The 13,356-nt window shown below is 36.8% G+C and overlaps 1 protein-coding gene across 2 annotated transcripts in view; it reads right to left on the bottom strand.

Moving 5' to 3' along the window:
• Positions 1-13,356, bottom strand: part of COPG2 (COPI coat complex subunit gamma 2) — a 137,724-nt gene that overhangs the window by 47,475 nt on the left and 76,893 nt on the right. For both annotated transcript variants that reach the window (XM_036864135.1, XM_036864134.1), the window contains 3 exons: positions 13,160-13,348; positions 1,179-1,274; positions 638-881 (listed from right to left, as the gene is read on the bottom strand). In XM_036864135.1, coding sequence (XP_036720030.1) covers positions 638-881; positions 1,179-1,274; positions 13,160-13,348 — 529 coding nt within the window. The remainder of the gene's footprint in view (positions 1-637; positions 882-1,178; positions 1,275-13,159; positions 13,349-13,356) is intronic.

Here is a 13,356-nt window from a genome sequence, read left to right as displayed (position 1 = left end):
GTAAGAACATTAAAGTGTCTAACTTGATTTTCCAACTAGCTTATAAGTAATTTCCAAAAAAAACAGCTTCAGAAGATTTTTAAGGGAGAGAGCAAGATTATAGTGAGTTGAAGAGAAAATGGAGAATAAGTTCATAGGGGCAGCTAGTAATAGCTCCTACAAGGTTACATAACAGGGGAAATATGGTCAGTAGCTAGTGAGAGACAATGGATCAAAGGAAGGCTTATAGTTTTAACAGGGGAGATTTGGACCAGTTCATACACTAAGGGGAGGAGGAAGTAAAAAAACCCTAAGACCTGTTTAAAAAACCACTTAAAAACTACAGAGGCAGAAAGACACACAAATTTCACAGACATTCATACTTATGGCCATAACTCTGAAAAAATGGATGACGCCATCACAGTCTTCTGACATACCGAAAGTCAAGGGTTATTTGTCTCTGATACAGGCAGAAGTCAGGATGGAAATCAGAATACAAAGAAAGAGCTGTACATCTGGGGCTTAAGTGTGCTCCAAGATCCCACCATCAAACAGACGTTGCAACTTCATTTTCCAATTTCATTACCACCCCGCCTTGAGTTAATAAGCATTTCACAAGATCAGCAGTTACACCATTATTAGTGTTCCAATGACTCACCAGCTCTGACAGCCTCGTTCTCCAGTACCACCCTATTAAAAATAAAGCGGATATACTTGGAGGGGACAGGCGTTCTGGGGCCCTCTTTGCCCAACAAGTGTAGAATCTTAGTAGCCAGAACAGTGTGTTCACAGTCCTCGATGAATTCACAAAGGTGGGCTAGACCTGCCTCTTTACTCTCAGGGTTCTCTTCCACAATGCTGATTATGCAGTCCACAATGGCTCGCTTATATTCAAAGCCTCCCTGGCAAAAGAGAAAACTGCCATTCATTCTGAGGACACTTTTTGGAGAAATGCTTATTCTCCAAGGCTCATGCTATAACATTCAGATTTCATTTCCCTTCCCTTATGAAAGAAACAAAAGCGTTTTTTCCTCCAAGTGGGAAAGCCAAAGCAATAGCATGTCTAGTAATAAGACAGAAACCAGAATTAAGCACAGTATTTGAGATGCATACTGAGATGATAAAGAAAGTTGCTTTAAATACTATGGCATAAGAATTTAAGAGAGCAACTTCGCACGATTAAAAAGTAGTGCACCTACGTCATCTCGGAGCATGTTGGAGAGGAAAGTCATCATGACGCTGTGCTTTCGAGGGTATTTCTGACAGAGAGCACTAATTGCCTGTACAACCACCACCTGTAGAAAAACAAACAAAAAGGACGTGCACCTTTATAATGACTGTACAACTATCACCTAGAGGAAAGCACAGAAAGGACGTTCATCTTTATAACTTCAGCTACTTATTTACTGCAAGGTAAGAAGGCACTATAGTTAACTAAAATAACAATTATGGTTCTTCATGAAAGGTAAGCAAAAGAGACCTCAGAGGAAAATAAAAAGCAATGTAAAAATGAAGTATATTCAAGAGACCCCAGGGCTTCCCTGGTGGCGCAGTGATAGAGAGCCCGCCTGCCATTGCAGGGGACGTGGGTTCGAGCCCTGGTCCGGGAAGATCCCACATGCCGTGGAGCAGCTGGGCCCGTGCACCACAGCTGCTAAGCCTGCGCTCTGGAGCCTGCGAGCCACAACTACTGAGCCCACGTGCCACAACTACGGAAGCCTGTGTGCCTGAAGCCCGTGCTCCACAACAAGAGAGGCCACCGCAATGAGAGGCCCGCGCACCACAATGAAGAGTAGCCCCTGCTTGCTGCAACTAGAGAAAGCCCATGAGCAGCAATGAAGACCCAGTGCAGCCAAAAATAAATAAATAAAATAAATAAATTAAAAAAAAAAAAAGAGAGACCCCACCCCTTTGCTCCAAGCAAATAAGCTTTGAGCATATTTTAAAATTTTCACATACAAATTTTAAAGTGAACAGTAAAGATAAAAAGCTTAAAGACTGATTTCCATAGAAGAAATAGAGAAAGTTACCAAGGAACTATTTCACAAAATGGTTTCTAGGAAATTTTTACCACAACTTTAAAGACCAGTGTCAAGAAGTGAAAAGAGTGTGAAATTTTACCCTACTTGCAAGCTAACAAGTTAGACTGCTACAATTTCATGGATGCTAGAAGAATACACAAGAATCCTGGATCAGAGATAAAAGACAGTTATTTAATCACAGCAAAAGCAGTAGCCAGGATATCAGCATTTGGGGGTCAGTTTCCTAAGCCCCAATTACCATAGGACAATGCAAAAAGGGCTGGATAATACTTGAGCCCGCAGTAGGCTGCATTACAGGAGATTTTGAGATATGGGACTTGAATACTTTACAGTGGGCAGTAAGCATGCCAGTCCTCTATTCAGAAGGGAAACATTACCTTTATTATACTGGGCAATGAGCATGTTTGCTTTTTGCTCTAGAGGCAGGACTAGCTGTATCTTCTAGGGCTGTATGGAAACTGGCCATTTACTACTTTTAGGGAGATGCTTATATCTTTTGAGACTGGAAGAGATCTTGCACCACACAAAGGGAACAAAACTGGTATAGCAGGAAACAAAGGGCAGTTAGTGCCTAATTTGCAGGGTGTGCAGAAATGCAAGAAATTTATGGAAAACTGGAGAACTGTCTGCCAACAACCAGATAGTCCCAAATCTATATACATTGTTTCAGAGCATAGAAAATGAAGGAAAACATCCACAATCATTTATGAAGCATTGATATATAAACCTAATAAAGACGGTATACACACAAAAAGAAAAATTACAGATGGAAATCATTTATGAACACTGATGCAAAAATTCTAAGTGATACATTAGCTAACAGACTCCAACACTACAGTAAGAAAAGAATATGCCATGATGAAATGGAATTTATACTAAGAATGCAAGAATGATTCAACATTAGAAAATTAATATAATTCATCAATATTAATGAGTCTGAGGAGAAAAATCATGACTATATCCATAGATGCTGAAAAGCCTTTGATAAAATCCAACAGTCATTCCTAATAAAAATTCTTAAAAAAATAAAACAGGAATGGACAGACACTTCCATTTTATACACACACACACATACACATCCCTCAATCGTACTGCCAGCATATTACTTAATAGGGAAGCCCAAGAGTCATTTACTTTAAGGTCAGAAACAAAACAAGGATGCTACTATCTCAACTGTTATTTGACATTATTCCAGCACTAGTAGCCAATGCAATTAGACAGGAGAAAACAATTAGAGGAATAAGAATTAGAAAATAAAAGACAAATCTATCTTTATTTACAGATGATATAACAGTATAACATGGAAACCCTAGAGAATTGATGATAAAACTAACTCAATAAAATAATTCAGCAAGGTAGCAGGCTGTAAAGTTAAAATGCAAAAATAATACTATTCATATACACAAATAATAACTAGTTAGAAGACACAATGAGTAAAAAAAAGATTTATAACAGCAACAACAATAAAGTACATAAAAGAATTTTTAAAACATTCAAATCTAATATAAAAAATACTATAAAATATTCATGAAAGGCACAAAATTAGACTTGAACAAATTAAGAAATATCCCTTTTCTTCATTAGGATATCTCAACATCATTAAGATATTTGTTCTCCCCTAAGAAAACTTATAAATTTAATGTGATCCCAATAAAAATGCCAATGAGTTTTGTTTGTTTGTTTTGTGTTTTTTTTGCCGCACCATGCAGCATGTGGGATCTTAGTTCCCCAACCAGGGATCAAACCCGCACCCCCTGCAGTAGAAGCACAGAGTCTTAACTACTGGACTGCCAGGGAAGTCCCGAGATTTTTTTAAAATAAAGCTAGACAAGTTAATACTAAAATTCATAAGGAAATATAAACATGTAAGAACAGCTAGAGAAACAATGAAAATAAAGAGCTATGAGAGGAGACTAACAGATATTAAAACATCCTTACAAAGCTTCTATATTTAAAATAGTGTGTAGTACTGATGCATGAATAGGTAAAGAGAACAAAAGAATAGAATAGAAAGCCCCCCAAAAGACCCAAGAACATATGGAACTTTAGTATATGATGAAGGTAATATCTCAAATACTGGGCAAAGACAGCCCTTTAAATAAAACTTTGGGGGGCAACTGGATAGTCATTGGAAAAGGATAAGATTAGATCCACTTCTCATTCTACATACAATAATAAAATCCAATGGATCAGAGATTTAAATGTAAAACATGAAACTATACATATACTAGAAGAAAACATGGGTGAATTCTTATTCACCCATTCAGATTCTATAGTCTGAAGGGAAAGACTTTCTAACTATTACTCAAAAGCCCAATGTAATAAAAGAAAAGATCAACAAAAGAAGATGTGGCATATATATACAATGGAATATTACTCAGCCATAAAAAGAAACGAAATTGAGTTATTTGTAGTGAGGTGGATGGACCTAGAGTCTGTCATACAGAGTGAAGTAAGTCAGAAAGAGAAAAACAAATACTATATGCTAACACATATATATGGAATCTAAAAAAAAAAAAGTGGTCATGAAGAACCTAGGGGAAGGACAGGAATAAAGACGCAGACCTATTAGAGAATGGACTTGAGGACACGGGGAGGGGGAAGGGTAAGCTGGGACAAAGTGAGAGAGTGGCATGGACATATATACACTACCAAATGTAAAACCGATAGCTAGTGGGAAGCAGCCACATAGCACAGGGAGATCAACTTGGTGCTTTGTGACCACCTAGAGGGGTGGGATAGGGAGAGTGGGAAGGAGGGAGAAGCAAGAGGGAAGAGATATGGGGATATATGTATATGTATAGCTGATTCACTTTGTTATAAAGCAGAAACTAACACAACATTGTAAAGCAATTATACTCCAATAAAGATGTTAAAAAAAAAAAAGATCAACAAATTTGACTACATAAAAATTAAAAACTTGTGCATGACAAAAGACATCATAAGGAAAGTCAAAAGACAAATGACAAACTGGGAGAAAATATCATAACACATTTCACAGATAAAGAATTAATATCCCTAATATACAAAAAACTTTACCTGAGGAAACAAAAGACCAAAAATCTTATAGAAAATGGGAAAAAGACATGAGCAGACAATATTAAAAAAGAGATATTAAATGATCTTTAAAAATATGAAAAAATGTTTACGTTCCCTCAACATAAGAGAAATTCAAATTAAAACTACACTGAGATACCCTTTCTCACCCAACTGATTGGAAAAACTTCAAAATACAATATATGTACTCTATTGGTAAGGCTATGGGGAAACTGGCACTCTTTCACACTGCTAGTAGAATTTAACATTCTCTACAAAACTACATATTTATTTACCTTTCAGTCTAGTACATGAACTTCTAGGAATTTACCCTGAGGACACACCTCCAAAATTTCAAGAAAACACATGCAGAAAGTTATCCACTGCAGCATTATTTGTAATCACAAAATACTGCAGACTATCTAAACGTCCAAGCATAGGAGATTCATTCAATAAACTATACTACAAAATGACTTTCATAACCTCCCAAGGTTTCCCAAAGATTCAAAATGTCTACTTGAATATACAGGCTACGTTTGTTTTTTAAAAGTAGATAAATACAAGAAGAGAGTAAATAGAGTCAGCTATACCTCTTGACTGAGAATTAAATACAAATGAAGGAATAATATCTTTTTACTTTAATTCTTCTAACTGAAATTTATTGCTATTTTGATTATCTCTGACACATTCTCACCAGTTCTCTTCAACACTGTATTGGAAGTCCCAGCCATTTTAATAAGACAAGAAAAAGAAAGGAAAGGTATTTGGATTGGAAATGAAGTAAAAATGTCTCCATTCACAGATAACATGATTATTTATATAGACAATCCTAAGGAATGCATATAACAACTACTAGAACCAATAAGGGTACTCAGCAAGAATACCGAGTTATGGGAGAGTTAAAAAAGACAAAAGTATTTTTAATATACTAGTAGCAAACAATGAAATAGAAATGTTAATAAAATTGAATTTTAAAAGCATAAAATATTTATATATAAATTTAACAAAAGATGTGCAAGACCTCTAGAATAAATGCTATAAACCATTGCTCAGAGAAAACAAAGAAAACCTAAATAAAGGGAGAGGTATACCATATTCATAAACTGGAAGAATAAATAATATTAAGCTATCAATTCTCCACAAATTGATTATAGATTCAACACAACCCCAATCACAGTCCTAGAAGGCTTTGTTTTACAGAAATTATAAGCTGGTTCTAAATTTTATATGGAAATAGGAACTAGAATATTAAACAAAAGAAGGACAAAGTTGGAAGACCACACATTTGAGAGGTACCATAAAGCTACATTAATCGATACAGTGAGGTACTGGCATAGGATTGACAAAGAGTTCGATAGAATGTGATATGGATCCCAGAAATACACCTACAATTATATGGTTATCTGCTTTTTAGACAAAGATGCCAAGGCACTCCAATGGGGAAAGAGAAGTGTTTTAAACAAATTATGCTAGAATAACTGGAAATCAGTATGGAAAAAAACTGAACTTATCACACACAAATATTAATTCAAGTTGGATCACAGACCAAAATGTAAAAGCTAAAACTGTAAAACATTTACAATAAAACATAGGAAAATATCTTTAAGACTTGGAAATAGACAAAAGTGTTTTAGGACACTGAAAGCAATAACTGTGAAGGAAAAAAATTAATAAATTAGACTTCATAAAAATTTAAAACTTCTGCTCATCAAAAGACACTGTTGAGAAACGAAATAGGGAACTGAAACAAGATGGCGGAGTAGAAGGACGTGCTCTCACTGCCTCTTGTGAGAACACGAGAATCACAACTAGCTGCTGGACAATCATCGAAAGGAAAACACTGGAACTCACCAAAAAATATAACCCACATCCAAAGACAAAGGAGAAGCCACACTGAGATGGTAGGAGGGGTGCAATCACAGTACAATCAAATCCCATAACTGCTGGGTGGGTGACTCACAGACTGGAGAACACTTAAACCACAGAAGTCCACCAACTGGAGTGAAGGTTCTGAGCCCCACGTCACGCTTCCCAACCTGGGGGGGTCTGGCAATGGGAGGAGAAATTCCTAGAGAATCAGACTTTGAAAGCTAGTAGGATTTGACTGCAGGACTTCGACAGGACTGGGGGAAACAGAGGCTCCACTCTTGGAGGGCACACACAAAGTAGTGTGCATATCGGGACCCAGGGGAAGGAGCAGTGACCCCAGGGGAGACTGAACCAGACCTACCTGCTAGTGTTGGAGGGTCTCCTGCAGAGAAGGGGGGTGGCTGTGGCTCACCATGGGGACAAGGACCCTGGCAGCAGAAGTTCTGGGAAGTACTCCTTGGCGTGAGCCCTCCCAGAGTCTGCTATTAGCCCCACCAAAGAGCCCAGGTAGGCTCCAGTGTTGGGTTGCCTCAGGCCAAACAGAAATCAGAGAGGGAACCCAGCCCCAGCCATCAGCAGTCAAGTGGATTAAAGTTTTACTGAGATCTGCCCACCAGAGAAACAGCCAGCTCTACCCACCACCAGTCCCTCCCATCAGGAAACTAGGACAAGCCTCTTAGATAGCCTCATCCACCAGAGGGCAGACCGCAGAAGCAAGAAGAACTACAATCCTGCAGCCTGTGGAACAAAAACCACATTCACAGAAAGATAGACAAGATAAAAAGGCAGGGGCTATGTACCAGATGAAGGAACAAGATAAAACCCCAGAAAAACAACTAAATGAAGTGGAGATAGGCAACCTTCCAGAAAAAGAACTCAGAATAATGATAGTGAAGATGATCCAGGACCTCGGAAAAACAATGGAGGCAAAGATTGAGAACATGCAAGGAATGTTTAACAAAGACCTAGAAGAATTAAAGAACAAACAAACAGAGATGAACAATACAATAACTGAAATGAAAACTACACTAGAAGGAGTCAATAGCAGAATAACTGAGGCAGAAGAACGGATAAGTGACCTGGAAGACAGAATGGTGGAATTCAGTGCTGCGGAACAGAATAAAGAAAAAAAAATGAAAAGAAATGAAGACAGCCTAAGAGACCTCTGGGACAACATTAAAGGCAACAACATTCGCATTATAGGGATCCCAGAAGGAGAAGAGAGAAAGGACCAGAGAAAATATTTGAAGAGATAATAGTTGAAAACTTCCCTAACATGGGAAAGGAAATAGCCACCCAAGTCCAGGAAGCACAGAGAGTCCCATATAGGATAAACCCAAGGAGAAACACGCTGAGACACAGAGTAATCAAATTGGCAAAAATTAAAGACAAAGAAAAATTACTGAAAGCAGCCAGGGAAAAACTACAAATAACATACAAGGGAACTCCCATAAGGTTAACAGCTGATTTCTCAGCAGAAACTCTACAAGACAGAAGAGAGTGGCATGATATACTTAAAGTGATGAAAGGGAAGAACCTACAACCAAGATTACGTTACCCGGCAAGGATCTCATTCAGATTTGATGGAGAAATTAAAGTGTTTACAGATAAGCAAAAGCTGAGAGAATTCAGCACCACCAAACCAGCTCTACAACAAATGCTAAAGGAACTTCTCTAAGTGGGAAACACAAGAGAAGAAAAGGACCTACAAAAACATACCCAAAACAATTAAGAAAATGGTCAAAGGAACATACATATCAATAATTACCTTAAACGTGAATGGATTAAATGCTCCAGCCGAAAGACACAGGCTTGCTGAATGGATACAAAAACAAGACCCATATATATGCTGTCTACAAGAGACCCACTTCAGACCTAGGGACACATACAGACTGAAAGTGGGGGGATGGAAAAAGATATTCCATGCAAATGGAAATCAAAAGAAAGCTGGAGTAGCAATACTCATATCAGATAAAATAGACTTTAAAATAAGAATGTTACAAGAGACAAGGAAAGACACTACATAATGATCAAGGGATCAATCCAAGAAGATATAACAATTATAAATATATATGCACCCAACATAGGAGCACCTCAATAAATAAGGCAACTGCTAACAGCTATAAAAGAGGAAATCGACAGTAACACAGTAATAGTGGGGGACTTTAACACCTCACTTACACCAATGGACAGATCATCCAAAATGAAAATAAATAAGGAAACAGAAGCTTTAAGTGACACAACAGACCAGATAGATTTAATTGATATTTATAGGACATTCCATCCCAAAACAGCAGATTACACTTTCTTCTCAAGTGCACACGGAATATTCTCCAGGATAGATCACATCTTGGGTCACAAATCAAGCCTCAGTAAATTTAAGAATACTGAAATCATATCAAGCATCTTTTCTGACCACAACGCTATGAGATAAGAAATGAATTACAGGGGAAAAAACATAAAAAACACAAACACATAGAGGCTAAACAATACATTACTAAATAACCAAGAGATCACTGAAGAAATCAGAGGAAATCAAAAAATACCTAAAAACATATGACAATGAAAACACGACGATCCAAAACCTATGGGATGCAGCAAAAGCAGTTCTAAGAGGGAAGTTTATAGCTATACAAGCCTACCTCAAGAAACAAGAAAAATCTCAAAAAGCAATCTAACCTTACACCTAAAGGAACTAGAGAAAGAAGAATAAACAAAACCCAAAGTTAGCTGAAGGAAAGAAATCATAAAGATCAGAGCAGAAATAAATGAAATAGAAACAAAGAAAACAATAGCAAAGATCAATAAAACTAAAAGCTGGTTCTTTGAGAAGATAAACAAAATTGATAAACCATTAGCCAGACTCATCAAGAAAAAGAGGGAGAGGACTCAAATCAATAAAATCAGAAATGAAAAAGGAGAAGTTACAACAGACACCGCAGAAATACAAAGCATCCTAAGAGACTACTACAAACAACTCTATGCCAATAAAATGGACAACCTGGAAGAAATGGACAAATTCTTAGAAAGGTATAACCTTCCAAGACTGAACCAGGAAGAAACAGAAAATATGAACAGAACAATCACAAGTAATGAAATTGAAACTGTGATTAAAAATCTTCCAACAAACAAAAGTCCAGGACCAGATGGCTTCACAGGTGAATTCTATCAAACATTTAGAGAAGAGCTAACACCCATCCTTCTCAAACTCTTCCAAAAAATTGCAGAGGAAGGAACACTCCCAAACTCATTCTGTGAGGCCACCATCACCCTGATACCAAAACCAGACAAAGATACTACAAAAAAAGAAAATTACAGACCAATATCACTGATGAATATAGATGCAAAAATCCTCAACAAAATACTAGCAAAACAGAATCCAACAACACATTAAAAGGATCATACACCATGATCAAGTGGGATTTATCCCAGGGAGGCAAGGATTCTTCAGTATACGCAAATAAATCAATGTGATACACCATATTAACAAACTGAAGAATAAAAACCATATGACCATCTCAATAGATGCAGAAAAAGCTTTTGACAAAATTCAACACCCATTTATGATAAAAACTCTCCAGAAAGGGCAAAGAGGGAACCTACCTCAACATAATAAAGGCCATATACAACAAACCCACAGCAAACATCATTCTCAGTGGTGAAAAACTGAAAGCATTTCCTCTAAGATCAGGAACGAGACAAGGATGTCCACTCTCACCACTATTATTCAACATAGTTTTGGAAGTCCTAGCCATGGCAATCAGAGAAGAAAAAGAAATAAAAGGAATACAAATTGGAAAAGAAGAAGTAAAACTGTCACTGTTTGCAGATGACATGATACTATACATAGAGAATCCTAAAGATGCCACCAGAAAACTACTAGAGCTAATCAATGAATTTGGTAAAGTTGCAGGATACAAAATTAATGCACAGAAATCTCTTGCGTTCCTATATACTAATGATGAAAAATCTGAAAGAGAAATTAAGGAAACACTCCCATTTACCACTGCAACAAAAAGAATAAATACCTAGGAATAAACCTACCTAGGGAGACAGAAGACCTGTATGCAGAAAACTATAAGACACTGATGAAAGAAATTAAAGATGATACCAACAGATGGAGAGATATACCATGTTCTTGGATTGGAAGAATCAATATTGTGAAAATGACTATACTACCCAAAGCAATCTACAGATTCAATGCAATCCCTATCAAATTACCAATGGCATTTTTTACGGAACTAGAACAAAAAATCTTAAAATTTGTATGGAGACACAAAAGACCCCGAATAGGCAAAGCAGTCTTGAGGGAAAACAACGGAGCTGGAGGAATCAGATTCCCTGACTTCAGACTATACTACAAAGATACAGTAATCAAGACAATATGGTACTGGCACAAAAACAGAAACACAGATCAATGGAACAAGATAGAAAGCCCAGAGATAAACCCATGCACCTATGGTCAACTAATCTATGACAAAGGAGGCAAGGATATACAATGGAGAAAAGACAGTCTCTTCAGTAAGTGGTGCTGGGAAAACTGGACAGCTACATGTAAAAGAATGAAATTAGAACACTCCCTAACATCATACACAAAAATAAACTCAAAATGGATTCGAGACCTAAATGTAAGACCGGACACTATAAAACTCTTTAGAGGAAAACAGGAAGAACACTCTTTGACATAAATCACAGCAAGATCTTTTTTGATCCCCCTCCTAGAGTAATAGAAATAAAAAAAAATAAACAAATGGGACCTAATGAAACTTCAAAGCTTTTGCACAGCAAAGGAAACCATAAACGAGACGAAAAGACAACCCTCGGAATGGGAGAAAATATTCACAAACGAATCAATGGACAAAGGATTAATCTCCAAAATATATCAACAGCTCATGTAGCTCAATATTAAAGAAACAAACAACCCAATCCAAAAATGGGCAGAAGACCTAAATAGACCTTTCGCCAAAGAAGACATACAGATGGCCAAGAAGCACATGAAAAGCTGCTCATCACTAATTATTAGAGAAATGCAAATCAAAACTACAATGAGGTATCACCTCACACCACTTAGAATGGGCATCATCAGAAAATCTACAAACAACAAATGCTGGAGAGGGTGTGGAGAAAAGGGACCCCTCTTGCACTGTTGGTGGGAATGTAAATTGATACAGCCACTATGGAGAACAGTATGGAGGTTCCTTAAAAAACTAAAACTAGAATTACCATATGATCCAGCAATCCCACTACTGGGCATATACCCAGAGAAAACCATAATTCAAAAAGACACATGCACCCCAATGTTCATTGCAGCACTGTTTACAATAGCCAGGTCATGGAAGCAACCTAAATGCCCATCGACAGACGAATGGATAAAGAAGATGTGGTACATATATACAATGGAATATTACTCAGCCATAAAAAGGAACAAAATTGGGTCATTTGTTGAGACGTGGATGGATCTAGAGAGTGTAATACAGAGTGAAGTAAGTCAGAAAGAGAAAAATAAATATCGTATATTAACGCATATATGTGGAACCTAGAAAAATGGTACAGATGAACCAGTTTGCAGGGCAGAAATTGAGACACAGATGTAGAGAACAAACATATGGACACCAGAGGGGGAAAGCTGCGGGGGGGGTGGGGGTGGTGGTGTGATGAATTGGGTGATTGGGATTGACATGTATACACTGATGTGTATAAAATTGATGACTAATAAAAACCTGCTGTATAAAAAAAAATGTGCCTTCTTGATAAAATGTTTAAAATAAAAAAAAAAAAGAAAAAACTGTCTTGCATAAAGAAATACTTATTTGAAGTTCACAATTAACTTCAGTTTTAATTATTTTCCTTTTTAAAGTTCAAAATATATTTTTATATTGTTAATTTTAAAATAATATTCATAGTATGATTATATTTCTATTAATTTTTTTCTATTAATTTTTTTCTGAATATATCTAGCTATTCATTTACCCAACTGCACATATACAGAGCTATATTTGGAATCATGTTTAACAAATATCATAAAGTTGTTCTGGGATATTGAGATTTTGGGTAATTTGTAGCTGTTTTTTAGGTGATTTATTTATATTCTTCATATATATGTCATGTACATCTCTATTTTTAATAAGAATTATTATTTTTTAAAAGCAAATAAAATTTATTGAAAAAAAAAAAAGAAATGAAATAGGTAAGCCAGAGACTGGGAGAAAACATGCTCATATTTAAACTCTTACCTTGAACTCATCTGAGATTTCAGACACAAAGGATGATATCTGCTTCATGAGCCTGTCCACACTGCTCTCACTTCCTGTTTTGAGGAGTGTAGTAATGGCCAGGGTAGCAATGCTTCTGTTTGAGTCTGTGATCAAGTTTTCTAAGTCCAGATTGCAGGCAGTAACAGCAGAGGGGTGCTTCATTGCCACCTTGTCAA

This window comes from Balaenoptera musculus, chromosome 9 (assembly GCF_009873245.2).
Source record: "Balaenoptera musculus isolate JJ_BM4_2016_0621 chromosome 9, mBalMus1.pri.v3, whole genome shotgun sequence".
NCBI classification, from domain to species: domain Eukaryota; kingdom Metazoa; phylum Chordata; class Mammalia; order Artiodactyla; family Balaenopteridae; genus Balaenoptera; species Balaenoptera musculus.
This window is presented reverse-complemented; position numbering and strand designations above follow the sequence as displayed.